The sequence below is a fragment of the Thunnus maccoyii genome, chromosome 11 (assembly GCF_910596095.1).
Source record: "Thunnus maccoyii chromosome 11, fThuMac1.1, whole genome shotgun sequence".
Lineage (NCBI taxonomy): Eukaryota > Metazoa > Chordata > Actinopteri > Scombriformes > Scombridae > Thunnus > Thunnus maccoyii.
The window spans coordinates 12,856,444-12,883,819 of NC_056543.1; the positions used below are offsets into that span (position 1 = coordinate 12,856,444).

At 39.7% G+C, this 27,376-nt stretch overlaps 3 protein-coding genes across 3 annotated transcripts in view; 1 reads left to right on the forward strand and 2 right to left on the reverse strand.

The window, feature by feature from the left end:
* The window catches only part of LOC121906924 (LIM and senescent cell antigen-like-containing domain protein 1), a 33,006-nt gene extending 31,166 nt beyond the window's left edge, over positions 1 to 1,840 (reverse strand). Inside the window, exon 1 of the mRNA XM_042426169.1 lies at positions 1,660 to 1,840. Coding sequence (XP_042282103.1) covers positions 1,660 to 1,688 — 29 coding nt within the window. The 5' untranslated portion in view covers positions 1,689 to 1,840. The remainder of the gene's footprint in view (positions 1 to 1,659) is intronic.
* A 2,388-nt stretch (positions 1,841 to 4,228) lies between these two features.
* Positions 4,229 to 26,855, reverse strand: LOC121906999 (GRIP and coiled-coil domain-containing protein 2). Its single transcript, XM_042426276.1, has 24 exons — positions 26,654 to 26,855; positions 25,850 to 25,912; positions 25,609 to 25,693; positions 25,247 to 25,326; positions 25,039 to 25,143; positions 24,361 to 24,856; positions 21,331 to 23,213; positions 20,860 to 20,923; positions 20,592 to 20,692; positions 20,245 to 20,343; positions 19,040 to 19,159; positions 17,825 to 17,989; positions 17,485 to 17,589; positions 16,645 to 16,807; positions 16,009 to 16,109; positions 15,666 to 15,743; positions 15,403 to 15,540; positions 13,634 to 13,755; positions 13,009 to 13,185; positions 12,632 to 12,840; positions 10,468 to 10,686; positions 9,958 to 10,097; positions 6,806 to 7,007; positions 4,229 to 6,252 (listed from the first exon to the last, which is right to left on the reverse strand). Exons 1-24 carry the CDS (start codon positions 26,657 to 26,659, stop codon positions 6,179 to 6,181), a joined length of 4,995 nt encoding a protein of 1,664 aa, XP_042282210.1. The 5' UTR covers positions 26,660 to 26,855; the 3' UTR covers positions 4,229 to 6,178.
* tmem223 (transmembrane protein 223) lies at positions 8,118 to 9,421 on the forward strand. Its single transcript, XM_042426278.1, has one exon. It carries the CDS (start codon positions 8,297 to 8,299, stop codon positions 9,080 to 9,082), a length of 786 nt encoding a protein of 261 aa, XP_042282212.1. The 5' UTR covers positions 8,118 to 8,296; the 3' UTR covers positions 9,083 to 9,421.
* Positions 26,856 to 27,376: the final 521 nt, after the last annotated feature.

Sequence of the window (27,376 nt, forward strand, 5' to 3'; positions counted from 1 at the left end):
GAAAATTTGATCTAAAATAGCTGCGTTTCAACCACAGGAACTTTCCCCAGGTACCATAAGAGCTATTTGAGGAACTCAGTTCCTTTACCTGCGTTTCCACCGGAGGGACCAGGGTCTAAATTAAGTTCCAGGGAGATTGTTTTATCCCCCAAAAGCAAGGATGACCGTTGCTGATTGGTCAAGCACACACAGTGCGGCTGTTTCAACTTGTGTGTGACTTCATTCATAAAACAAGGAAGTACTCTCATATTGATTTAGGACCAGTTAAGGACAGGGGTGGGGGGAGGTTGTAAAGTAAAGTAAGGCATTGTTGTCTGTGAGAGAGAGAACAGTGGTTGTCAAGTGAGGAGAGAGAACAACGCCTGTGAGTGAGAGAAATAAAGTGTTATTTTCTTTTTTTTTTTTCACAGCGGTTAGGGTTCACAAGCAGAAATAAATAACCACAAACCACTCAACAGACGTTATAATGTGGAGAAAGACGCTCTTAGTTTCAGTTTCATTCCCTCCTCTGCATTTCTCCTTTTCATTCATTCATTACATCCAACTCATGCAGCAGTAAATACAAAGAAAAGGACAAATCTGTGTTGTTGTTTCCTCATGTGCTGCCGTCGATTTTAAATTCCTCATGGGTCTAATTTGCATGATGTACCTGGTTCCTCAGATGCGGTGGAAACGCAAACAGGACTGCACTACAGGGACTTTAAAGTTCCAAGTTTAGTCCCTGAGATTAGTTCCTCTGGGTCTGATGTACCTGGAACTTTTGGTGGAAACGAGGCTAATGAGACGGCTATTTACAAACTTTAAAGACAGCATGGACACAGCAGGACAGCAGTTTGGTCTCTTGACCTAACAGCTAGCTGTCAGTTGCATCATTACTGTTGCAACTTGCTGCTGCTGCTGCCTACTTTAACTAACCTAACCATATACATTTATGTACCATACTGTGAGAATTATTGATTTTATAAGCTTTGATAATAGCTCTTACAGTGTAGGACAATGGTGGAAAGTAACTAAGTACATTTACTCAAGTACTGTACTTAAATTCTGGAAACACATTAGTTAGTTGATCAGTTGATGATAGAGGGCGCTAGAGAGCAGCTTGAGTGACCAAGTTGAGATTGTAGCTACAGAGAAATTAAATGTTAAAGCTAACCACTTCATGTGTAGTGTACGTGCCTTTCTGTTATAAAAGTCTCTTTTTTCCGATGCACGTAAGCTAGGTTTTAATATTTATAAGGCAAAACGAAACTGGCAGAGTTTCATGAGTTTGTTTTTAGAGCTAAATTACAGTTTTTCCAGCCCATGAGAGAGTGGAACATACCGGTGTTACAACGTATTTGGTGACCCATCAGTACTTTAAGTACATTTAGCTGATAATACTTCTATACTTTTACTTAAGTAGGATTTTAAATGCAGGACTTCTACTTGTAATTAAGTATTTTTACACTGTGATATTGATACCGTACTTTTAGGATCTGAGCACCTCTTCCAACACTGCTAGTCAGAGAATCTGATAGGTCACCAAATACGGTGTAACACCGGGGCTGCGTTTCTTTTTTTTTTTCTTTTTTTTTTTTTTCTTCCAGCGAGAAACTGTCAACTCCCGAAGTTTTCGGGCAAATGTTACATTAAGTAAATACTTCCAAACTTCTGACTTACCCGTTTGTCATTTCAGTAACGCCGAGCATCGTTCCGCTTTCTCTCAAACCAGACTTATTTTTTCCCCCCCGTCTTCAATTGCAGATGTCCAGATGTTCACACAGTCTCGGATGTAGCTTGTTGCAGTTATGGCGAAAAACGGGCCTCGCCTCTGCTCACCAACCGTCAGCACGCGCTCAACGGCTCATCACACTTCCGCTTATGACTTTCAAAGTGAAACTATTCTGCTGAATTAATTAATTGTCTTGGTTTATATTGAGCTCATGTGATGTAAAGTTCTGTTTTAACTGAACTGCACACAGAAAATGAAGGGTAAGGTAGTATTATTCCATCATAGGAGTACTGTAAAGCTGCAACCAACAATTATTTTCCTTATCAACAGGTCTAACAATTATTCTGATTGTTCAGTGTTTAAAAATGTCAGAAAACAGTTAAAAATGCTAATTATTATGCCCTGAAGCCCAAGTTAACATATTGTATGTTAACATAGGGTTTTCAAAGTCTGAGACTGTGAGCCTCCCCTCGGACAAAGCTTGGAAAAAGATGCCTCCTCCCTCCACCCCTCTAATCTACATTAGTTTGATTGCTAATGTAACAACCAATGTAATATTTTTTCACTTGCATTCACTGAGCCCCTTTGGGAAGGCCCACTTCCCACTTTGACAACCTCTGTGTTAACATATAACATATTTTTGGGAAAACTGGGAAAACTAGCAAATATACACATTTGAGAAGCTGATACATGTAGATTTGGGATATTTTTGCTTAAAAATAGAGTACTACTATATAGAGTAGGGGTCTATAGGGACCTAATGACAAACCGGGGCCATGATTCTACCTACAGGCTTTTATCCTGGAAGACATTTTGACATTTCAACGTAGGAAAAGCACAGGCGTAAATAATCTAATTCAGAGATTTTCAAAGTGGGAGCCTCCCCAGGGCGGCTCCAAACAGTTCCAGGGGAGGCTCAGTGAAAAGAAGTGAAAAAATATTACATTAGTTATTATCTTAGTTTTAAAAGGAGATCACGTAGAATAGCCTAAACGTGTGTGATTTGGTTAAAGATATAGTTTTACTGAGATTTTATTGTTTTTCCCCACTTTCCCAGAGTCAGAAGATAATAAATGCTGACAGTCTGAGTAGTCTGAGGTCATGTCAAACAGCAATATTATTCGATCTTGGCTCAATTGTTGAGTGTCTATGGGATCAAAGCCCCATAGGCATGTAAGCATTGAATGAAACTAAGCAAGTAAACTAAGGGGGGGTGAGGGGTCGGGAGCACTTGAACAGAACATAATCATTGTTCATATTATTAGTAAAAAAACTTCTTTTCCTATTAGATGTCTGCTGTAATAATAAAATAAGTCACATGCAGTCCTGTACATGAGCTGTTCTGATGTCTGACAGGTATTTATGCTTTTATTTTGAAGGGCAGAGCGTCCATGTAATGTTATTCTGCGTATCTGTGACAACTTTTCACCACTGCAGGATTACAATATAGGTGTTACTGCCAAAAACAGACAGACCCGCCCTGCAAACTTAGTGCAAGATGTGTCTTTTTATCAACAGATTAAATCGGGATTTATTGTTGGACTGATGCAGGCTACTGCTTCTGCATCCTCCTTACTGATTTTATTACATATGGAGCATCATTCAAGGATCTATATGGAAAATCTGAGGTTTCATTTTCTGGCCACTGGAAACTACATTAGTTCATCATGGCGGGTGGGTTATGTAAAGATACTTGACACAGTCCAAGAACGTGCTTTTCTTAATTGATAGTCACAGTTTTTCATTTGGAGTGGCTCCTGTGTCCACTGTTATGATTCACAGTTTTACTTTTGATGCTGAGATTTTTTTTAAACCAAGCCCAAGTTAAAAAAAAAAAAGACACATTTGTCTCTACTACATCTTTGAAAGATAAAAGAGAAAACATATCTAACAAGCTTAAAGGAAAATATTAAGAAGAAATGCAACACATAACAGCTTGGTGTTCATGATTGTCCTCCCCCTCCGGGACGTACGAGCATAATAGCATGTTTACCTTTCCTTCCAGTGGCAGGCACAGAGGCTATTATTTGTTGTTTCCTCCCCTGACTGCGTCATGATACTAGAAACCACATTTATTTCCTTAAAAGGAAAGCCCTTACAACCCCCTTCCCTCCTGAAGGAAGGATGATGACTTCCACAGCAGGAGAAGATATTCATGACAAGAAACTACGGATGATAAAGCACATCAGTTCACATTACAAATCGTTTGAGACTGAGGTTGAGAAACTAGATGTTCAGGATAAAATCTGAAAACAGGAAGGGGACATATTAAAACTGCTGTGCTTTAATGTTTATCTTTCAATCCCTCTGTGTTGAACTGTCGTTTTTAATCCTGATTCAATCTGTCATGTTCAAAATCTGAAAATTGGAAGTTTCAAGTGCTTTGGCAACATATCCCGAAATAAAGTTCCTCCTAATTGTGCCAATTGTGACCTGTGGGTGAAATGTTTAATAGCAAAATATATTCTAATGACTGAATAATAAAGATCGAATGCAAAGTAATTGGAAACGTTATCATTCATGTTGACTTAATTATTGTTTATAGTTGGAAATAATCCAGAAAAAAAAACAAAAAAAAAAACAAAACAAGAACTGTCTCTGAACTAAACTGTTGCCTCGTGGTAACATAAAAAGTTTACAGTGTCACTTTACAACAGTCAAACGTGGAATCAACTTTACATACTGTTATTGCTCATTCACTCTTACACAGTTAAGATTTTATAGTTACCAGAATCTCTCATAGCTTCTGCTGACGTTCACCATCATAAATATAAAGACTCTGGATAAAATTACATTCAGTTACGCTGAAGGAATCACACAAAAAGCTGCCACTGGAATGAGAAATGAACAGGCCAATCATCTTCATCATTGGTAGGACTTGAGCTAAAATGTATTAATGTGATTATAAGGAGGGTGGATGTGTGTTTTAAAGGAAGGGGGACTTCTGTGTGGAATTTTCTACCCCCCCCCCTCCCCTCCCACCTCCACGGAGAGGTCAGAGGTCACGGTCAGACACTCTTAAAAGCAGCATCCATGAGTCCTGCTGCTCAATGAGGCTTCAGCAGGGTCGTAGTAGTAGTTGTCATGGGGACAGATGAAGTAGCAACAAATCACGGCAGAACAACAACTGACAAAAAAAAAAGTATTCCAAAAATAGATGTAGAATCAATTAAAATAATAACTTGGTATTAAATAATAACAACCACAGCAAACAGTAACGACAAATTACACAGAAACCAGAACAAAAAATCACAAAACAATCATCACTAGATGATATGTTAAATTACAACCCAATTAATAAAAATTATAACTGCTCATGATTTCTGAATATGAAGCATTAGTAACACAAAATTAGACAGAAAATGTACAAACATTACTAATATTACAATGTTTTTGTCAGTCATGTTGGTCAGGTGAGCCTGAGAATGTGAGATATAAATTCTTTTGTACTTCAAGTGGGATTATGATAAGACAGACCGGACCATACTAGTGCTTTAGCGAGTTTAAGCGTAATAACTAAATCACATATACTTAACACCACTGCTGATCTTTCCCCAAAGCATGTTGCATTTTCTGAATGTTTTTTTTTTTTTCTACCTTCTGGGCAGCAACCGCCAAAAGAAATTAAGGCAGACATGAGGTTTACTCTGATGGATGTTGATGTCATAATGTAAGGATTGGAGCAATAGCTGCCTCTTAGGTAGTAACAACACAACAAAAAAATTAAGACACTGCCTTTGAAACTTTTTGAAAGAAATGTAAGTATATAAGATTTTTTTTTAACCAAAAGCGCTAAAACACTTGTATAGTCCTTTAAGTGTACTGTGCTACACAGTATAAAATCCCATTAGAAGTGCAAGCAGACACTTCTTGTAATGTAATCAAACATCTGAAAATTATATTCAAGTTAATATGATGCCATTAACTACACAGTTACCCTTTGACTGATTCCTCCTCTCATAATTTGTGCACATTGTGTGTTTGATACAGTATTGTGATTCTAACATTATGATGTGATATATATATATATATACTCTCACAATGTTCTCAGTGTGCTAATGTCTTATAATGCCTTGGGAGCTTCACATCAAGGAAGTGAATCCTTACGTCCAGTAAATCTTATGATATAAATACATGCGTCAATATCAAGGAAGACAGAAATGTGTAATTGTTAACATTCATTGGTAGGAGACCTATGTATCTATTGCACTGCAATTTCAAATCAATAAACATGTCAAATGTTTTGGTTTTCATTTTCTCTCCCACACTCGTCCTTATTCTCCATTTATACATTCCTCGGTCCCCTCTATTGTGCTCCCGATATATTAACAATGCCCAAGTTAATCTCCGAGTTATTTGTTGGCGCATCACTGCTCAGTACAGGTTTTCACAGAAAAAGGCCCAGTAACATCTTAGCACAGTACTCCCAGTCTTTTTTTTTTTTTTGTAGTTGGTTGGTCATCGAGTCTATCTGATCCCAGACCAGCTGTGGAGATAAGAGGTCCAGCCTGAGCCGCGAGACCCGGCCGCCTCCTCTTCACCTGCATAAAGCAAAGCAAAGAGCACCTGGTTAGAAATTCTGGATAAAGTATTATATCCTGTTTCACTTGGAGGAAAAACCTGGAGAAAAAAAAATTTAGATGTGTGTAAGTGTCATTACATTAAATGTGTACAGTATGATGTACTAATAATTGTGGCTGTGTGATGTTGTGCGGACTGTAGCAACAACAAATTCCGTCAATTGAGCTGTGTGGTCATTAAAGTGAATCAAATTCACTCAAACATACATACAGACACTTACATCTATAATATATCAAATGAAGTAGCGAAACCAGTATAATTAAAACAATATTCCTGCCACAAAACCTGAGTTTATATGCAGTTCAGCTGGTCATACTGTATTGTTACCTTATTTTTAACCAATATTCATATAAATTTGTGTTTATATTTTGGTGAATATGTTTAATAGTAAACCTTTTTTGCAATACTACAAAGCTGCATATTTTGGGGGGATTTTTTTAGTGCACTGCACAAGCACACAGTACACTGATATGTTTCAGTTTTACAAATCTGTTCACTTAGTGTGTACTGTACCTTGTGCGATGGCAGCCAGTTTGCTTTTCTCCTCTGGACTGAGCTGCAGCATGGTGTGGATGACAGGAAGAAGCGCCTGCCTCTCGCTGCCAGATTGCAGAAAGATGAACTGCAACAGAACGTTCTTCAGATACTCCAAGTTGGCCACACTCTTCTCCCTCTCCTGGTTTCGCTCTAAACGACGCACTTCACTCTTCAACAACTAGCAGGAGAAAAGATATTGACAGCATTAAATCACAAAATCCTGAACTGTGCCAAGTCCCTCAGTCTAAGACTGTCAGTTTGTAATATCTACTCACTGATCTACACAATACATGTTTTACTATTTTCTAAAGTTTCTAATTTCTGAAAGGTGGAATAGAAAACTGGAAGAATTTAAGCCAATCGTTTTATAAAGACAAAAGCTGGCTGAAAATGCAACCAGTAGTTTTTACTCCATTTATTCTTAGTTTTTTTGAAGATTATGATTTTATATGCAAAGGATATGATGAACTTATAAGACATGATGCATTATCATCAGTATATAAAAAGGTGTAATTAGTTTCACCTTGACCAGCTCCAAGATTAATTTAAAATGCTGCAAAATAATCTAAGAACATATTACTGACAGAGGCCATTCTGCTGCATAATGACAACTTTCACTTTTGATTGGTAGTGGTACTGTAAGTACTTTTTGTATGAGTGAAAGATTTGAAATGCAAAATTTTTACATGTAAGGAAGTATTTTTTCATTGTGGAATTACTCCCTCCACCTCAGGTAATTAGTGAGAGAAAAAAAGAACCAAAAGAGAAATTGCGTGAGGACTGGTTTTGGTAAACTAACAACTTATTATCCAAATCAACAGATCTCCATTACACAGGTGGTACTTAATTTTGTTCAGCGGCACTTTCAGTAATCTTATACTGTACGTAACGTCACACATAACAACAATGAAGTTGATAACTCGATAAAATTGCTGTGTCTTTCGGGTAAACATCATTTTCACAAAGCCTGATTTCTTCAGTTTCCTCCAAACAAAAACTTGTTTTATGTTAAACTTCAGACATTCTGTCATTCTGTATGCAGGGTATCTAAAAAAACCTGCATCTGTATCTCATCTTTTGAGAAACATTATGGACAACATTGCCAGCTGATTTACGTTGATTTGCAATATTGCTTATTCACTATTTTAAGTTATTATTTTTTCTCTAAATTTCTGTATTATGTATCTTTGTTTGTAGTGTAGTTTTATTTCTGCTTGTGTTTTTGTGATTAGTTTATTTTCTCCAATACTCCCTATACTGTTGTTTGTATTGTAATATTACTGTGCTGTTAATAAAGTTGAATGAAAAAAAACGTCACCCACAACAAATATGGCGGCGCCTACGTTAGAGGACTCTAGTGTGGTGAGAAATCAGTGTTAAAACACGACTTCTGATAACGATTTCTTTAAGTGTATTGCCGTATTTGTCAAGAAAAACACAGATTAAAGCGGTTCTCCGTCATAAAACATGGGGTTAGAGCGCCTGTGCGGACAGTTTCGTCTGGTTATCCAGCAAAGACTCTTACAAAATGCGTCCATGTCGGTACGTGTTTCACCGAGCAGCGACGTGTCCAACCGGAGTCACCAGGTGTGTTTAGCTGGACTGTGCAGCAGGATTTTTGTCCAAAGAAGCCACCTGGGTGCGGCTCACAGCCGGCTGCCAGCCCGCCGCAGCCTCTGCACCTCGACCCAGCCCTCCAGAGATGTCACCCTGTTTGAGCACGACAGGACCCGCTTCTTCCGCCTCCTCGCCGGCTTTTGCGGCGGACAGCTCCTCTTCTGGACCTACCTGGCTCACTTCGCCTACACCGGGCTCAAAGACACGGGGGGCGCAACGGAGAAAGGAAAGGCCAAGGCGTCCACCACCACCGGGCTGGCTGGGATGTGGAGTTTCGAGATGAACCTGGGGTCCAGCACCTGGAGGTACGGCTTCACGCTGGGATGCCTGACTATAGGAGGAGGGATAGTCGGGCTCGGGGTTTTGTTTTGCCGGCGCTCCGTCAGCCAGGTGGTTTTACACCAAGGTGGGAGGATGGTGACAGTTTCCACACAGTCACTTCTGGGAGCAGGACAAGGCCGGAAAATAACAGTCCCGCTGTCCCAGGTAGGCTGTTACGCTCACAGACAGGAGTCCCACTCATTCATCCCTCTCAGGGTCAAAGGACACAAGTTCTACTATCTTCTGGACAAAGAGGGGACAGTGAACAACGCTAAACTGTTTGATATAACTGTTGGGGCGTACCGAGCAGTCTAAACACCAATGAAACACTTGTCCACATGAACACTTTTGACAAATGTTGGAAAGGATGGATTGAGTCTGTCAAACCATTTATGTTGGTAAAATTGCACCAGTTGCACACCACTGGTTCTCTGCTGCAATCAGTTATGAGGTAACATAATTATATGTAATTTGTATAAAAAACATGTGAATGATGCCTTAAGTTTGCTGGTTCCTAAATAAAAAGAGAATATCAATAAGAAAAGAAAAGACACACTTGTCTACTGATGTGATTTGACATTGCTTCCAAGTAAATATGTTTTCCTTGTTTGATTGTTTCTCATCACTGAAATAAAATCTATAAGATCAATTACAGACTGGTTTAGGTTCATTTATGCTGAGTATCAAACATGGTACACCCATCTCTGTCTACAGCTGAAGTGATACGTCGATTGACAAGATTAACTATTTTGACTCATTGATCAAGCAAAAAATTTTAAACATTCTCTGTTTCAAGCCCACCAATTGTGAAGATTTGCTGCTTTTCTGTTACATATGTGTTAGATTGACTATCTTTGGGTTTTGGTCTGTTGGTGAAACACAACAAGAAATTTGAAGATGTCACCTTAAGCTTTAAGAAGTTGTGATCAGCATTCTACGCTATTTTATGACATTATAGAGACCAAACTGATCAACAATTGATCTGTGAGGAAAATAATCATTAGTTGCAGCCAAAACACTGTCAGAAAATTATATTTATGATAAACTTCTTTCAGTATTTCATACTTAAAACTATTCTGAATGACCAATGTGTGTACTATAAACTGTGTGTGTATGTGTCTAAAGTTTGGACACCTCCCCATTCCCTTGAATGAGAAAGTCCAAACTTTTGACTGCTACTGTATACTTACAGTGATCTGCTCCATGAGAACAGCATTGGTGGCCTCAGTTTCATGCAGGAGGGTGTTCATATGCTCCATACTGCGTGTGGCTGTGTTAAGCTTTTGACTTAGCTCTTCTTTGGTGGGCTCCAATGTCCACACAAACGGCTCTGGAGACCAAAACCAAAGACACACACACAACTGTAAGATCAAAGTAGAAACTGTTTAACTCCAGTTTGAGCCTTCTGTAATCACATCTTATTTTTTATGTGGTCTGAATAATCACATTTGAGTCACAGAAGTAAGACACTGTAAAAAGTAAACGCAATTAAAACTCTCAGAAATGCAGCGGGTTGTTTAACAGCCTTCTGTGTTTTGCAGTAATCCTCAAAGACTCTTCGTTTTTGCCACTACAAAATAAATTAAGAAGAGAATAAAATCCTCCTGGTGCAGTTAAGTAGAATATTTTCACCTCTTCTCACCTTTTGAAGTGCACAGTGCTTTTATACACTAAATAAATGTTAATGTATTTAAACACACCTTGTTTGGGGTCTGGGGATGTGAGGAGCTGCTCCAAAGAGGGTAAAGGTGTAAGTGCAGGGGAGGGGCTCTCGTTCTCGGTGGTCTCCATGCCCTCACCCTCCTCCCTGGCCATAGACTGGAGGTCGCCGAGGGCCATTAGTCCCAGCCCTGCCTGGTTCTGATCTGTATTTCTCCGCTGGAGGTCTGACTTACGGCTGGACTGGACTGAGACTGAGCCTGAAAGGTGTTAGATTGATGGAGGAACAAGTTATTATAATTTTTTTTTAGCAGATGAATACGTGAATGTTAAAAAAGGAGACACTTAGGCTAATAAACAACAGAAAATTACATTCAGTTAATGGTGGGTTACACAAACTACGATTAATGTTAAAACTAAATAAAATAATGGTTGATTTTACAATTCTATCGCACCAAACAAGATTTATTTGAAACACTTAAATCATTTTTTATCCATTACGTTGGTTAGAGTGCTTGTTATCTTTGGTTTATAGCTGCAAGTCCTCAAACGGCCTGAAGTTTCCCAGTTTAAAATGACAATATCTCCAGTAGAGAGTATATTTGTATTGCTTTTATGTCTATTTTGTGAAAGAATACCTCTACGTTCTTAATCCCTTACCACACTAAATTAATAATGAAGTTGTGAGTCAATGTCCTACTTCATTATGACATGAGGGGGCACCAGACACACTCTGGTCTTCACCAGTTTAGCTGGCATGAGCAGTGACAAGTTGAGGTGTTTGAGAGAGTAGGTGGACAAAAGAGAGGATTGTGATAAATGAACTAGACTCTCAGACACCAAACCACGCCCCTCATCTCTCTCCACCTCCAGTCTGGCCCTTCTTCCCATGCAGCTGAGCGAGAAGAGCAAGATGGTGACATCCTGCTACATGAATTTGTCAATTTTTTTGTGCACGCGTGAATGCATTAGAGTGCGGCCAGCTTTGGTAGTCTGATCAGGGTTCAGGAGTTACGGTTTCATGATGGCCTGGGACCAGAAGAAAGCCTCATTGTGACAGTAAACTTGAGAGGTCACTGTGCCAATCAGACCAGTACTGAAACATTAACAATTGTGAAAAATGCCCGTTGTAATTTCTTAGAGCCAACGGTGACATCTTTAAATGTCTTGTTTGGCCAATCAACAGACAAAAATCCCAAAAAATTCAGTTCACAGTCATGTATGACACAGAAAAGCTTGAAATCTTCACATTTGAGAAGCTGCAACCAGCAAATGTTTGACTTTTTTGCTTAAAAAAATGACTAAAACAATTATTTGAATTTCTAAATAGTTGCAGATTCATTTTCCACCAATTGATTAATCCATCAATCACTCTACAGCAGAGGAATCTTCGGCCTCCACCAACTGGTAATTAATAGTTTGCATTTATATACTGTCTAATTGCTTAGATTAAAGATAAATATGACACATGGCAGGAACAACAAGATGAATTTTACTGTTTGATTGAAAAAATATGAGGCCAGTAAAAATTGTCCAGAGTCTAGAAGTTTCATGAGCCACCTGCACAATAGCGCCAGTAAAATACATTGATGTTCAACCAATCTGCATTTTAACTGCCAATGAATTCAAATACAGAGGTAAAAAGGGGCTCAAATATGACTTTCAGTAAATGCTAATATCGGCATTGCTTGTACGGTATCGGGCTAATCCTGGCGTGCATGTGTGAGTCACTAATGATGAGTCTCTCCAGATGCCAGAGTGAGCCGTTTGCCACACTGAGAGGCGGGAATAGAGCTGAGGAGCCTTGCCAACACCTGGTCATAAGTGACAGAGGAGAAAGAAACACACACACACACACACACACATACTGTGTATTTGCTGTTTGACTCCAGAGGGCAGCTGTGTGGGAGGTGATGAATGCGCTGCTCGGCAGATAAACACACCAGCAACCGCCCTTCCTCTGTTCTCTCTTACATCATCCTCTCATGGAAGAGTTAACAAAACTTCAACATCCAAAAATACTTGATGATCTGATGGATGTATTTGTATGATACCATTCACTTCCTGTTTTCCTGTTTTGATTGTTCTGTTTAGTTACACATGTGTCACCTCATCTTTTTCAAATGCTACTTGATGTATAGTATGAGTTACTCACTGGCTGATAAATTACAATGCATTAAGTTTGTAATTCGCCACAATGCTTACTGTTCTGGCTCTGCAGGTTGAAGAGTTGCTCCTCGACACGGGTCAGCTGGCCCTGCAGGGTCTCCACGGTGGCCCGGTGCTCGTCCTGCAGTTTCCTCAGCTGCTCCCTGTAGGTCTGTCGCTGGGCCTCGATCTGGGAGGACAGGTCAGCCTGAGCCTGAGACAGGTCTGTCCGCAGAGTCACGTTCTCCGACTGCATTGATAACAGCCTGGTGGTGGAGAAAGAGTGAGAGGAATTCTGAAGGAAGGGTTTAGAGACTGCTTTATTCGGGATGGCAGGTAACAGGAACGTGAACAGGAGAGGGAAAACTATTCGCAAAGTCAAATCAGATGTTCCCCAAAATGTGAATCAAAAACCTTAAGTCAAGTCGGCTCACCTCTCACGGAGCTCGGCCTCCTTGCTAACATTTTCCTGGAGGATTTTGTTGTGTCTTTCCAGCAGAGTGTCGTGTTCATTCTGGAGCTGCTGCAGCTCTGCCGTGCTGCTCTGGAGGTTCTGCTGACTCTCCACCAGCCTGGACCTCAGCTGATCTAGCTGAGAGGACAACTGCTCCCTGCCACACACACACACACACACAACACATTCATATCACTCTTATAATGTTGATGGTTTAATACTTCCACAAACTAGAGATTTGTACTCACTCTAATATGAAGTTGCTGCCTTTGTGTCTGTGATTTAATTACCTCAAAATTATAATTATTTCTCACAGGGTATTTGCTGTATTTTGCCCAATATCTGCATATATCAGTCAGAGACTGATCTTTTGATATCAGACACTGCAAATGGCTTTTGCTTCTTGTGTTTTGGTTAAATACTTAAAGATATTCAGGTTTTAAAAGCTTAGTTTTAATCATTTTACAATGTCTGTACACTGCTAGCCTAGTCTGTCTGCTCATTTTGATGTTAATCTGCCCCCTAGTGGCCCAAAAAATATTACTGCAGCTTTAAGGGTGTCAGAGGAGTAGGACTAGCAGCCCTACTTCTTCATGTGTCCTTACCTCTCTAGTTTGCTGGAGTCTCCGTCACTCTGGGTGGTGGTTTTGTTCTTCTGCTGTTTGAGCACATTATGGACTCGCACCTTATAACTCTCAAACTCTTCGGCTGTTGCCGTAAGTTCAGCCTGGAAACGACACAGGGAAAATGAGGGTGTATATCAGGTGTATAAGCCTCCTGCAGCTTCATAATAATCATGATTGTTACATGAATCATTTCAAAGGCTCGTCTCACAATTTGACTTAACAACAAACACTTTTACTAGTACTACATGTGCTATGACAGTGCACTGGCCCTATCTTAAAACTTTCTCATCAGAAGCATTGGTAAGATGTTTGTCTTTCTAAACCCTTTTTCCAGTTTTTCCCAATGAGGATGTTTCAAATGGTGTGTCATATAACCCTCACCCACTGAATTATATTGCCCTTCTTCGATTTTCCAAAAGTGCTCTCTTTCAGCTCAACTACTTCTCTCTGGACAAACAACACCATTACTTTTAACGTGAAAACTCAGTCTCACTAATGCTCATGTTTCAGTTTGTGTGCACAAATGCATCTATTATTAAAGCTGCCTGTGTTCGATCTCTAACAAGGTTGAAGACCCAGTTATAATTTTTCATCTTTCCATCCATCTTTTCCACTTAGTGATTATCATGCGATGCCAATGACAGTTGGTTTGTGCAGGGCTGCGCATTCACATAGTGGTCAAAAATCCATTTAAATATCTCAGATAGTAGTTTAGAGCTGCTTGTAACAAGGGGATGAGAAAGGACAGGAAGGAGATGAGAGAAAGATGAAAAACTGCAAAGGCAGGATAATGTAGCCTAGAGGTTGGTAACTTAAGCTCGTGATGACAAAAAGGATGTTGTGAAAACATGGCCTTCAGAAATAGTAATATTAGAAGAAATGAACACCAGCTGACTTGACTATTATTACCAATCTTGGATGTTAGTGAGAAAGCTAAACAAAGTTTTGAAAATTATGCAAGTTAATTATATTTACAGTGTGCTTTTCATTATCTTAGATTAAAAACATACAGCTCCTAGACTCAAAGACTCAAACAATAGGTGCAGTTTGCTCATTAAGTGGAATCCTTCCCACTTATAGTTACAGATAGTGTTTTATGGGTTGCAGTACGTGAAATATTAGATCTTTTTTTTTTCCAACCTCGATGCCCTGTAGCCAAAAATTCCAGTCACATTACACTAGTGCTGAAACAATTAGTTGATTAATGCATTAGCTGTTTGGCAGAGAGTTCTTTGTCAAACACAATTTTGATAACGGACTATTCAAGTCATTTGCCAAGCGAATATTGACTGGTTCCTTGGCTTCTTAAATGTGAGGACGTTCTGCTTTGTCGTTATATATATATATCACTGTAAATTAAATACCTCTGGATGTCGGATATTGGTTAAAGTCACCTTGAGCAATTTGAAGACAAGCACTTTTCACTATTTATTTTAAAAACTGTATACATTAATTGATTAGTTAAAAAATAACAGAGATTTAAAATGACAATAGTCATTAGTTGCAGACCTACATCACATTGCTCTCTCGAAGTGCTGAGCATGAGCTGCAGTATCTCAGAAACTACTACCGATGTGTCCTTGAGCAATTCACTTTACCTTTTTCCTCATTCTGGTGGAGCCATTCAGGGGTCAGTGTGAGTGTGTATGTACTCGTATGTACAGTATATGGAGGACGGTCAATTAAACACAAACAAAAAGTAAAAAAAATGAAAGGTTGAATGTGTGTGTGTGTGTGTGTGTGTGTACCTTAGCATCGTCCCTCTCCTGCTGCAGGCTGTTAATGCGCTGCTGCAGAGAGCTGCTGCTTCTTTGTTGCTGTTCCAACGCAGACTTCAGCTGCTCCTGCAGACGATGGCGCTCAGCTGTCAGCTCACACACCTCAATCTGAACACACAACGACACACACACACACGCTTTTAAGATGTGACTTTTGAAGGCAAAATGTTGATTTCTGAAACGATATAATTTTTAAAAGGAAGAGCAGAGAGGAGTTTCGCTGGGTGTCTTACCTTGGAGCTTTCTAGCTGCTGTTGATTAGCCTCCAGCTCTCCTCTCAAAGAGGCCTGCAGCACCATGAGGGAGCTCTCCTGTACGCATGCACGCACACGAACCGAGTGAAAATTTAAATTAATACACCCGTGTTAACAAACACCGCAACACACACAAATGATTAACTACTCCCAACATCTTCAAGGCCTCCCAGAAAATCATGCCCACACATGGTTGCATAACACTATTTACATTCATCAGGCAGCAACGTTACAGGCAGTAATAGGAAATCCTGTGGGACACACTTAAAAATACAGACACACACACACACACCCCCGCTTGTACAGAGACAGAGAAACAGACCTGTTTTTTGGCATCGGCCAAGTCCTTCTTGGTCTTTACCAGCAGCTGTTTCATCTTGGAGGTCTTCTCCTCCCCCTGGTCCAGCTGGGACTTCAAAGCCTCTGGAGACACACACAGACACACACACACACAAATAAAAATGGCTTAGTTGAAAGACATACTGTAAGCTTTTTATTATTTTTTTTTGTATTTTACACAGCTTGACAGCATAGAACAACATGGAAACATCAGAAAAAGACAGGATAATTATATGCAACAGTTTTCCCCAACTGAAGACCAACAATTTGGGCTCTGCAGGAAAGTGGATGTTTACTTTAAGTGAATGCAGCATGGTGATGACTTTTCAATATGTGGGACCTAAATTATATCGTCCTATTACTAAAACTGATATATGAGCCCATCAGGGTCAACCGCTCTGACATGATTGTTCTCATGCAGTTGGTTTGAACACATATCCAATTGGTCAATAGTGAACAAGTCGTCTACATTCTGTGGAATCATGCTGTGAAGAGTAAAGACTGAGTAAAGCTGGTAGTATTTTTATTTTCATGTAATTCCCAAATCATTATTAAGTACAACAGAGAAGAAATTGTATCAATCTGTGCGTTACAGACAAAATGTGACCATCAACCGTACCGATTTCCTGTTTCAGCGTTTCCTCCCTCTGGGTCAGTGTGTTTATCTGAGCTTTTAACTCCTCAGCACACTCGTCTCTCTCTGACAGTTTGGTGTTGAGTTCTTTCACCAGACGTTGGTAGTCGGCCATCTCCATGTCTAGCAGAGAGTTCTGCTGCGCCTCCTAGAGGTACAGTCAACATATGAGATCATTACAGGGACAAGAGCTAAAACATTTTTTTTGATTGTGTGACTGGTCAAAACCTTGTAAGACTGAAGGAGATTGTATGTAGGAGTTTACATGAGAACTTCTGAACATGACTGTAAAAGTGATAATTCTTTGAAATATAAATGAATTATTAATAATAATTGCAGACAATGAAATCTTACACTATGTGGTAGAAAATAATGATCAAGGCCATATTATTACATATATTTGACCATTATTATTTTTCATTCAAAATTAATATATTAATATATTATTATATATTATATATAAAAATAACTGTGTTAGATAATTATTAAAAAAACAATACCTGGTATCTGCATTGTTTTTTTACTCCAAAATATAAATTTCACTAAGGGCCTCAAATTCCAGTAACTGTCAGGCTCTACTAACAATGTGAACATATGACAAAGTCAGGCCTCCTGGCAGCTTCCATGTACGTTGCTGCACTGTTTGGGTCTCTGCTAATGGAAAACCAACAGCGGTTTCTGTGCTGTGGGCTAGAACTGCTCTCTTTCTCTCTGAGAGGTGCTGCTGTAGCTGCGGGCCGGCCATCACAGTCCAGTCGCTTGACTGGACAAGCCCTCAGAGACACTAGTGTCTGAAAAGCTGTTCGTGTGAGTGAATGTGTGTACCTTGCGTAGCTGCTCCAGCTCCTGGGCAGTCTGCTGAGACTGCTGCTGCTGCTTGCGGAGCTGTGCTGTCAGCTCTTCTACCTCTGTCGTGGCAGATGACAACTCCTGGAGAAGCGCACACACACACACACACGCGCGCACGCACACACAAAAAGCAGACATGAAGATACTTGAAGTATTTTTAAAATACTTTGAATCAGATTTGTCTGTTAAAAGGTAAAATTTCACCGTCTATTCTATTATTAAATTAGCTAAAATACAAACTAGGGAGCAGAGGCTGGCATGACCTCTGATTAGTACATAACAATGAAACAGAGGGTTCATCTCTCTATATTTCTACCTTCATCTTCTGTTCTTTCATAGCTCTCTCAGCCAGCAGGTCTCTGTCCAGACTTGCCGACCGTCTTTGAAACTCCTGGTTCTGGGTTTCCAGCTGCCTGACTGTGCTCCGCGTGGTCTCTAAACCGGCCAGCAGGTCCTCCTTCTCACTGGTCAGCAACTCTGTCTGTAAAAGCATAAATACTCCAGATTACAGTCGCAGCCAGGTGAAAAACTTAGAAGATGGCAACTTCTCAGAAACGAGGTGTTAACCAATACAGAGCAAGTGAACTAATGATAACTGGTGATATGAACAAAAGTTAAAATCCACGGATCCCTGTGAGTCTTTTCTCTGAAAATGTACTAGGAGGTTTGGCCAACAAATAAAAACTATTTTAGTCTAAAATGTTGATTAACAATGATTAACAGCTAAAATGCTTTTTGTATTTGGCCTGTTGTGGTGATTTTATGTATAACATGTTTCTGTATAGTTCTTTTAAAATCCCACTGGACATAAAAAAGGCAGATATCATATTGAGAAAAGGCTGTTTTACAACGCTCTTATAACACCACTATGTTACACACTAAAGATTTCAGCTTGAAAACGTACAAGAAGTACACCAAACCTGCACGAACACACGTGACACATTTGAAAGTCAGTCATGCAAATCTGACAGCGGCAGGCTCTGTGGGATTTCTCTACACTGAACCAGCAACAGCGGCCACCTCCCGTCATCTGTCAGCCAAACACTGAAACTATGATCGGTAAACAGAGATGTCCAGACGTACTGAGAGATCCATGACTAGCTTCCAGTCTGCCTGCTTCCCCCCCCTTGAGACCTATGAGCGCACACAAGAATAAACCTGCGCCTCAGAAAATGGTGTTGCACTCGCACACAGCAGATGGAAGCTATACTCCGCTCCATTTACCTGCCTGTTGTTCTCTCATTGGAAAGAGACAGTTATGAGCTTAGGGAGGGGAGTGTATATAAAAACAATTTCTCCCCAGCTCACCCAGTCACATCTTATGGGCTATTTGTGGGTGCCGGGCTGTCAAGCATAGCTGGATAAAATGACTCGCTGTAAATCAGATGGAAACTGAGTTATGTGAGATGTATTGCTGGACAAAGTGGCACTTCTTAGATTTACTGGAGGGTGTGAGTGGTGTGTGTGTGTTTATTTGTGGTAATGTGTGTGTGTGTGTGTGTGTGAGCGATTGAGTGTGTATTTGTGTTACCTGTGTGACAGCACTGCTGAGTCGTTTGGTCAGCTCAGCAATCTGTCTCTCTGCCGCCTCCACCTTCTCTCTCTCCTTATCCAGTTGCTCTGTCTGCGTGTCGTAATCTATCTGCAGGTTCTACACACACACACACATACACATATATTCATTCATTCATTACTAAAAGCCGGCTGAACAGCTCAGTGAAGGTAAACACTATGCATCTCAGATATTTACATCTGAGTAAATGACAAAACTCTCATTAGACACAACAGAGTGGTTTCGTTTCTAATGGAGTCACAGTCATAAAGCACAGTGCAGTCTGGGGGCTGCTTATCGAAACCACTGAGAGTCAGTTTTTTTTCAAGGTGAGCCTGCTTCTGCTTGCCAATTAGCAACATATTAGGGATGTATACAATTAATCAAATGTTTAACAATCTGAAGCTGTCCATCAGGGTCCAGCTGTCTAAGCAACGCTTATTATACTGGATCTTTAATGGTGCTCTACTGTGAAATCTACTTTAAAGACGATCAGTTTGTTTTTCAGTTCATCATTTGGTACATTCATCAAAATAACTACTTACAGTAAATTATGCATCCCTCCCGACTTCAATTACAAGGGCTCAGTGTTTGGTGAGCTGATATAAAGCCTCTGCTGTATCGCCATAGTAACTACCACATTATTTAATTCTTAATTAACAGAATTAATAGTAATAAATTCATTGATTTAAGTCAGTTTTGACAAGTTCTCACTTAAGTTTCTAGGTGCTTTTACCGAGAACCTTGCACTATATTTTAACCTCACCTGCAGTATTAATCGTCATTTCATTTACTTTTCTTTTTATTTGTTTTAAAGTCTCGCTTTTAATCCTCTCTGTTATGTTTTTAATGTTCCTATTTCTTGAATCTGTCTTTTTATTGTTTTTTTCTTTCATGTTATGTGATTAACATTGTACTGGATCTTTTGGTATGAAATAAGATAACATCACAAAGTGTAAATGTTATCCAACACCTTTCATTTTCTTGTTTAAACTGGTCAATTTGACAAAATAATACAATTTATATCGTATGGAGAAACATATGGATGTACAACTGGCAGCGGTCTGAATATACAGACTGTGCGTTAAAGAAGATGCTGTCAGTGTGTTTGATATGACCGATGGTTGAGGATTATATCATTGCAGAGCCTCAGACTCTACTTCTTCTTTTCCAGACAGTCCTACCTTGTAGCCTTCAGCACCATGGATGATATCTTTCATTGAGCTGTTCACTTTCTCTCTCTCCGCTTTCAGCGATGCTACTTCCTCCTTGAGGGTTGCAACCTAGAAAAAAGAAAAATGGAGAAAATGTATAATCTGTGTATAATATATTTACCTTCTTTCATAACAGAACTGACATGAAGGGCTTTCTTATATTATACACTTTATGAAGAGTAATGCCAGAGAGTTTTGGATTTGTTTTTGATTTTTTTTGTTCTTTGAAAAAGAAATGAGAAAATCCAAATGAGATTACCTTGGTTAATGAAGGACTAAAACAACATATAGTTTAGAAATGTCACGCCTCACTTTACCTCTTTCTTACTGTTGTCCAGCTCCTTCTTCGCTTTGACAGCAACTGCCTTGATTTTGTTCATCTTCTCGTCTTTTTCTTTGATTTCTTTCTCCAGGAGAGCTGTGGGGCAAGAGTTAAAAAGGTCTATATTTATTATCTATAATTTATCACAGCAGGCGAACTAATTTGGTTTTTGAAGGACTGTTCGTTTCAGTGAAATAATTTGCAGGTTGAAATATTAGTTTATTTTACTCATTAAAATTGACAAGTGATTGTTATCTCCATACTTGTTTTCTTTGTGATTTCCATGGCTGCATGTTCGTCAGAGGAAGCAGACTGGGCAGCAGAGTCCTGATAGAGAGACAGAGGGAGAGAAAAAAAGAGAATTAATTATTATTTTCCATTCTCGTTAGGGTGGATAAGCCTAACCCTCCTCAAGATGACAGACATAAAATTATTTCTAGAGCTGCAAGAAAAAAAATTTTTTTTTTAAAAATATTTCTCTTTCATTGATCTACTGATTGTTTTGTCAGTTGTATTGGACAGGAGTTTGTTCTATGAAATGTGAAAAATAATGTCTCTCAGAAGTTGCCAGAGCCCAGTGGGATGTCTTGCTTTTTCTGACAGTCATAAAAAAAAAATCACATACAGAAAAGATATGTAGCAGTGATCACGATCAATACAACCGTATCTCTCAAATACTCTAGTGGACTAATACTATTCTTAGAGGAACCTGACAAATCAAGAAACGCACTGACCTGGAGAGCAGCCATCTCGCTCCTCAACTGAGAGATGAGCTCGTCCTTCTCTGTCAGCTGCTCTTTAAGCTCTTGCCTCTCTTTTTCCGTATTCTCCATTTCCCCTTTCTCCTCCTCTTCTTTCTCTTGAGACATGAGAGAAATTTGGGCCTGTAAATTCTGGTTCTCACCACTAATCTTCTCATTGACTGACTTCATATCCTGCAGGTCTTTCTGCAGCCCTTCAGTATCCCTCACAACCTCCTCCAGGTTGTTTCTCAACATGTTCCTCTCCTGTTCCAAGTCCCTGATACGAGCCTGGAACTCATTTTGCACCTCCTCCAATCTTACTTCCCCTTGAGCTTCTTCAAGGCTACTCCTCAACAAGTTCCTCTCCTTTTCCAGCTCATCTATGCGAATTCGGAGCTCCTCCACCTCTTCCTTTGTGTTTTTTAGTTCTTCAGACCGATTTTCCTCCAGAGTGCTAATGGTGTTGCGGGCCTCCTCCGCCTCCTCCGTCAGTGAATTCAACTTCGTCTCTAGGTGATGCTTTTCAGACGTCTCCTGCTCCAGCTCAGCCTCCAGGGTCGCCAGCTTGGAGCCCAAAAGCTCCCTCTTCTCCTGGGCTTGGGAAAGCCCTGAGAGTGTCTCTTCCAATGTTTGATGGAGTTCAGCCTTTTCTGCAGAGATGTCTTTGATAGTCAGCTCTAAAGTGGAAACTGTCATCTGCATTCTTCCTATTTCCTCTTTGAGGCTTGCCTCTATTTCAAACTCCTTCTCTTTCTCCTCTCTCAGCAAATGTGCCTCCTTCTCTTCCAGCAGCCTCTCGGTTTCTTTTGCTCTCTCACTGTTAAGCTTCTGCATTTCGTCTTCTCGAAGTTGAAGCAGGGATTTTATTTTGTCGCGCTCTTCAGTCAGCATGTTAACCATCTCACTCAGGTCTTGAGTCATGGTTTCCTTCATCTGCAGCTGGGAGAGGATCTCCTCGTTCTGCCTGGTTAGTCCTTCCACAGATTGTCTCAGCTCAGAGGCTAAAACTGTTTGTTCCTCTACACAGGCCTGGAGTTTCTGGTCCTCACCTTGGGAATCTTCAAGCTTCATCTTCAGGTCTTGAACATCCTCCATCAGAGTGTTTTTCTCCTCTGTAACCTCTCTGACCCTCGCCAACAGTCCATCCCTCTCCTGGCTAAGTTGTTCGATCTTGTCTTGGAGGTCGTGTAAGGTATTAGCCCCCTGCTCCTTCATGGCTTTGTACTGAAGAACAAAATCTTTTGTCTTCTGACCCAGCTCTGTCTCCACACATTGTAGTATGTCCCTCATGGACTGGCAATCAGCCAGGGCAGAGTCTCTCTCCCCGGTCAAGGCCTCACACTGGGCCCTCAGCTCCTGGTTCAGCTTCTCTAACTCCTCTGGATTCGAGGAGTTTTGGTCTTGGACAGGACTGACTGTTGACTCTTTGGATTCACATGGGAGAGCGTCCACTCCATATTTGTGTGCTTCACCCTCTTGCTGGACCTCTCTTTGGATCCCTTGTTGGTCAGGGTCAGTGTTCATTTGATGTAGGGTTATCGCTACATCAGAGGCGGTACTTTCCCGGTTCATCTGCAACTCATTGATTTTAAACTCCATCTCCTCTCTCTCCATCTGGAACTCCTCCTTGGCCCTCTCCAGCTCTGCCTCAAGCTCGCTCTTCACATTACTGAGCAGGGTGAGTTCGTCTTGTAACATTGTGTTCTGGGCTTGAAGATCTTCCATGGCTGCTTTCAGTTTTCCAGCCTCTGTCTCTTCTCCGTCACCATGGCTGGAGTCACCCTGACTGCATGCAGACAGCTCCAGCATTCTGGCGATCCCTGAACCACGGACTGGTTCCTCGTCTTCCTCTTGCACATCCTGCAGGTAACTGTCTGTAAAAATAAAGGTAATGTAAGTTGGAAAAGTCATTCTGATTTTAATCAAATCAATTAACTAATATAATTATTTATCTATAACATGGACAGAAGTATGAACATACAATGTAGATGTCTAACAAGACTAAATTACTGCTGCCACTAAGACAGATGCTCCTTAACATGGTTTTAACTACATTTCACTAAAGGGAATTATGTTCTTAAAGGAACAGTTCAACATTTTGAGAAATACACTTATTTGCTTTCTGGTGTCAGCTTAGCTTTGTGCTATAGCTTAGCACAAAGACTGGAACAGCTTCTCTTTCCAATGGCAACACAGCTCACTAATTAATACGTTATATCTCATAGTCTGGTACAAAAAACAGACTATTTTTTGGCTGAGACCAGTAACGTCATGGAGTCTCATTAAGCATGCATGAAACCCCACACTACCCCACAGAAAATGGTGATTTGTGATTCTTACGCTTTAGTTTTTGTACAAATTAAAACAAGATATAATGTCTTAATTATTGAGCTTTAGATGTGCTGGTATGCAGATTTTATTACAATTGGAGAGAGCCAATGGCGTACTAGAATAATAATAATAATCTCTACAAAAACAATAGGTTCCTCACACTTTTAGTGCCAGGGATCCTGGCACTTTTGTGCTCGGGCTCTAATTAGTGAGCTTTAGATGTGGGAGGCAGATTTTGTTACATTTGGACAGAGTGAGACAAGCTGTTTCCTTCTGTTTTATGCTATGCAAAGCTAACAGGCCGCTAGCAGTAGCCTCATATTTACTGTATAGACATGAGTGATACCCTTCGTCTCATCTAACTCTCAGCTTTAAAGCTTATTTTCCCAAAAATATTGAAATATTGTCAACCAAATATAGATGGTTTTAGTGCCTCTTTGGTGTAAAAAATAAATTAGAATATTTTCCATAAACAGTCTGAAGACTGTAAATATATAATTTATAAGTTAGATTATAGATACATAGATAGATTATTGGTTTTCTTGGGTTGGCCCTGCTCTCTGCTACAATAAGTACATTGTATCATTGCTGTAATAAGTGAAACTGCCTACTCAAAACAGGGAGTGGCTTTCACTCTAATAGATGTAGTTCATGTTCTGACTGCTTTATTTAAATGAAGCGCTGTTGTACCTTTAAGAGCGAGCTGCTCCGTCAGCTCCTCATGCAGCAACAGGAGACGCTCCCTCTCGACCTCACAGTCCTCCTCCAGAGCCCTCATTTCCTCCTCGTGCTGCAGGCTCCTCTGAGCCAGCTCCTCCTTAAGGTTCTCCACCTCCTGCTGAGCTTCAGTCAACTCCCTCTGGTGGCTCTCCTCCAGCTCAGCAATCCCCTGGGATTTTGTTTGTTCAAGTTCAGCTCGAAGAGTTTCAAGCTGAGCTTCCAAACAACGTCGGACCTCTTCTTCGCTCTCTTTGGCACTGGCATGTTCTGCTAGGCGCTCCCTTTCTCTTTCACTCTCCCTCTCCCTGTCAGCCTCCTCTCGTTCTTTCAGTAATTTCTGGAAATAAATCACTTCTTCTTGATGTTTATTGTTGGATTCCTCAATGCTGCTCTCTAGGGTCTTGATCTTCCTTTGGTGGTCTTCCATCACACGTTCAAGCTCTCCTTGCAGCACTGCCAAATCATCCTGTGCAAAATAAGAGTTACGTACATGTCGTGACAATGGTTTAATTATAAACACACAGTACATGCTTCAATGAATAGACCTGACAATCAGCAGAAATATACAAAAATGTAATAGATTGATCAGAGAAACCATTTACCAGTCAGTAAAACTGTGTTAAACATCATATTTGTGTTTTATTTCACCTTGGCTTGCTGCTTAGTCTTCTCTAAATCTTTACGAGACAATGCAAGGCTTTGCTGAGTTTCTGCCTTTTCCAGTAATAACGCATCCATCCTCTCAGTCAGCTCCTGTTACACATACAGAGTAGGCAGTATGAAAATTAAATATGTTAACAAAGGAATATTTATAACACATATAAAAACATGAGATGTTGCCATAAAACATACAAACCTGTATCAGCGTGGAGTCATCTGAACTGCTGTTGCTGTTTTTGGGCTGCTGTTTCATGGATTCGACTTCTTTCTCTAAATCTGAAAAGGGATGAATACGACACTGTAGGTCCACATAATAAAACATAAACATGAGCAATTAGTCAAAAAACAGATGCATGGAGTGCTGCGTGGGGCTAGAAAGGTATTCCTCTGGTGCTCTTCAGTTTTGGGATCCTACTAGTACTTGTCCTGATGAAGGTCTTGTGTAGGCATGTTTTTAACTATGACTAAGCAGCCATGAAGTATTAAAGGCTTTTTAAATGTATTACACTCTTGAGTGCATCAGATCTTTTCTATAACTCAAAATGAGCATTTAGTTACCTGCACATCTGCTCTTCATCTTTTGCAAAGCTGCCATTTGCTTCTTGGAAAACTTGATAAGGTCATCTTTGGACAGTGTGTCCAGCTGAGAATTCAATACAAAGATACAAGAAGACCATGAATCTATACCAATACATATCTTACAGTGAATCATGTTCATGCAAATTTAGACATACACGACTGATTTTTATTGTGTTTTTAGACAATGATGTTTTAAAAACAGGTTAACGTTATACAGTACCTTTGACTTAGGTGTGCCAGCTGGTGATGGAGCCACCGACTCTGCTCTTGTACCACCAGGGTCCTGTTGCAATGAAAGGAAAAAGAAGAAATGAAATGGATGCAGGTTGCAGTTAATCTAGAGGGATGTCAACTCTGTCAGGTGTCTGTATTTCTTGAGTTTTGCTGATTGCTCGTCTTGATAAGTGTCTGAAAAAACACCAGTCTCAGCCACCACAGAACTTGCTTTTAAAAATTATAAGTTTAATGTTAATATTACTCTGTTTGTCTGAAAAAGTATATTGCTGAGAATACATTCAGTAAAATCTTTTCTGTATCAGTAGGATCCACTTTTTGATTCGGCATATATAGATCAAATTCTAAACTTTAATTAAAATTTCTGCTTTTAAAAGAAGTCCAGACTTTTCCAACTCAAATCCACTCAAGAGCCTGAAAAATACGGAAAGGCGACTTCTTTGTATGTTTGGCAACGTGGTAAATAAATGCCTGTTGTGTCAGAATAACATCACGGATGTTATAGTGTTCCAGGTAGGTGTAAGTTATCTATATTCATCACATTAACACATCAAAGAGTGCTCCTCAAATACACGAGTAACAGCTAAATAGCATGAGCAACCTGCTGCAAAGTCACATACTTTCTCTATTTAAATAGGTAAGGATTACTGTCATTAAACAACTAGATAGATTACAGAACGACAGATGATTATATATATTTATAGTATATTAGAAAACTTAGGTTATTTATGTTACATTACTGAGTTTTAAGAGACTGGCTAAAGCTAACTCCTCGATACTGGACATTTACCTCCATTTTAGTCAGTTAGCTGTTTTAGCTTCCTCTCAGTCGCCTTGACAAGCACAGAGACACAACAGGTAAGTCGACCAGACAGAGTCAAGGCGATATCCGAGTTAAAGTCCGATTCCTTGAGGATTTAAAAGGAAAACAACCCCTCTGTTTTGGTTTTGAGTTAACAGGCTAAAGCAACGACTTGCTTCCGCAGTCGTCAGCCGAGTGACGTCAATATAATTTACGTCACGCAGTCAACAGGAACGCGGATTGAATCTAAAACTCATCATCATAATATTTAACATATATATAGTGTCATCACTCTATATACTATTATTAAAACTGAGTGTAAAAATGTCGTTACATAAATTACATTACATTTTATATAAATATAACATTGAATTCATAGTAAACTTATTGATTCTATATGGTAAATTTCACATAAATGCAAAATAACAAAAGTTTCCCCTAATTTCACTGGATGTTTATGTGAATTGAAAGAATATATTAAGACTCTCACACTTATAAACACTAAAAAAAAAGTAATAAAACTGTCAAACAGTACAGTGAACTCTTTAAAGGAGAATAACATGTTTTTTTTTAATCATAATTTTATATTAATGAAGTTTATTCATCTGAACTCTGTTTCTTTTTAAATTATTGTATTATTATTATTTATTTAAATTAATATTCTTGTTCTTTATATACCATTATGTTGAGCACATATTTGCACTGTTTGTA

Coding starts and splice junctions, on each gene's coding strand:
- tmem223 (XM_042426278.1), top strand. CDS start 8,297: ATGGGGTTAGAGCGCCTGTGCGGACAGTTTCGTCTGGTTATCCAGCAA.
- LOC121906999 (XM_042426276.1), bottom strand. Junction 20,344..20,591: donor TGGACAACAGTAAGAAAGAG/GTAAAGTGAGGC, acceptor TCTTTTTTCTAG/GTTGCAACCCTCAAGGAGGA. Junction 17,590..17,824: donor TGAAAGAACAGAAGATGAAG/GTAGAAATATAG, acceptor GCGCTTCTCCAG/GAGTTGTCATCTGCCACGAC.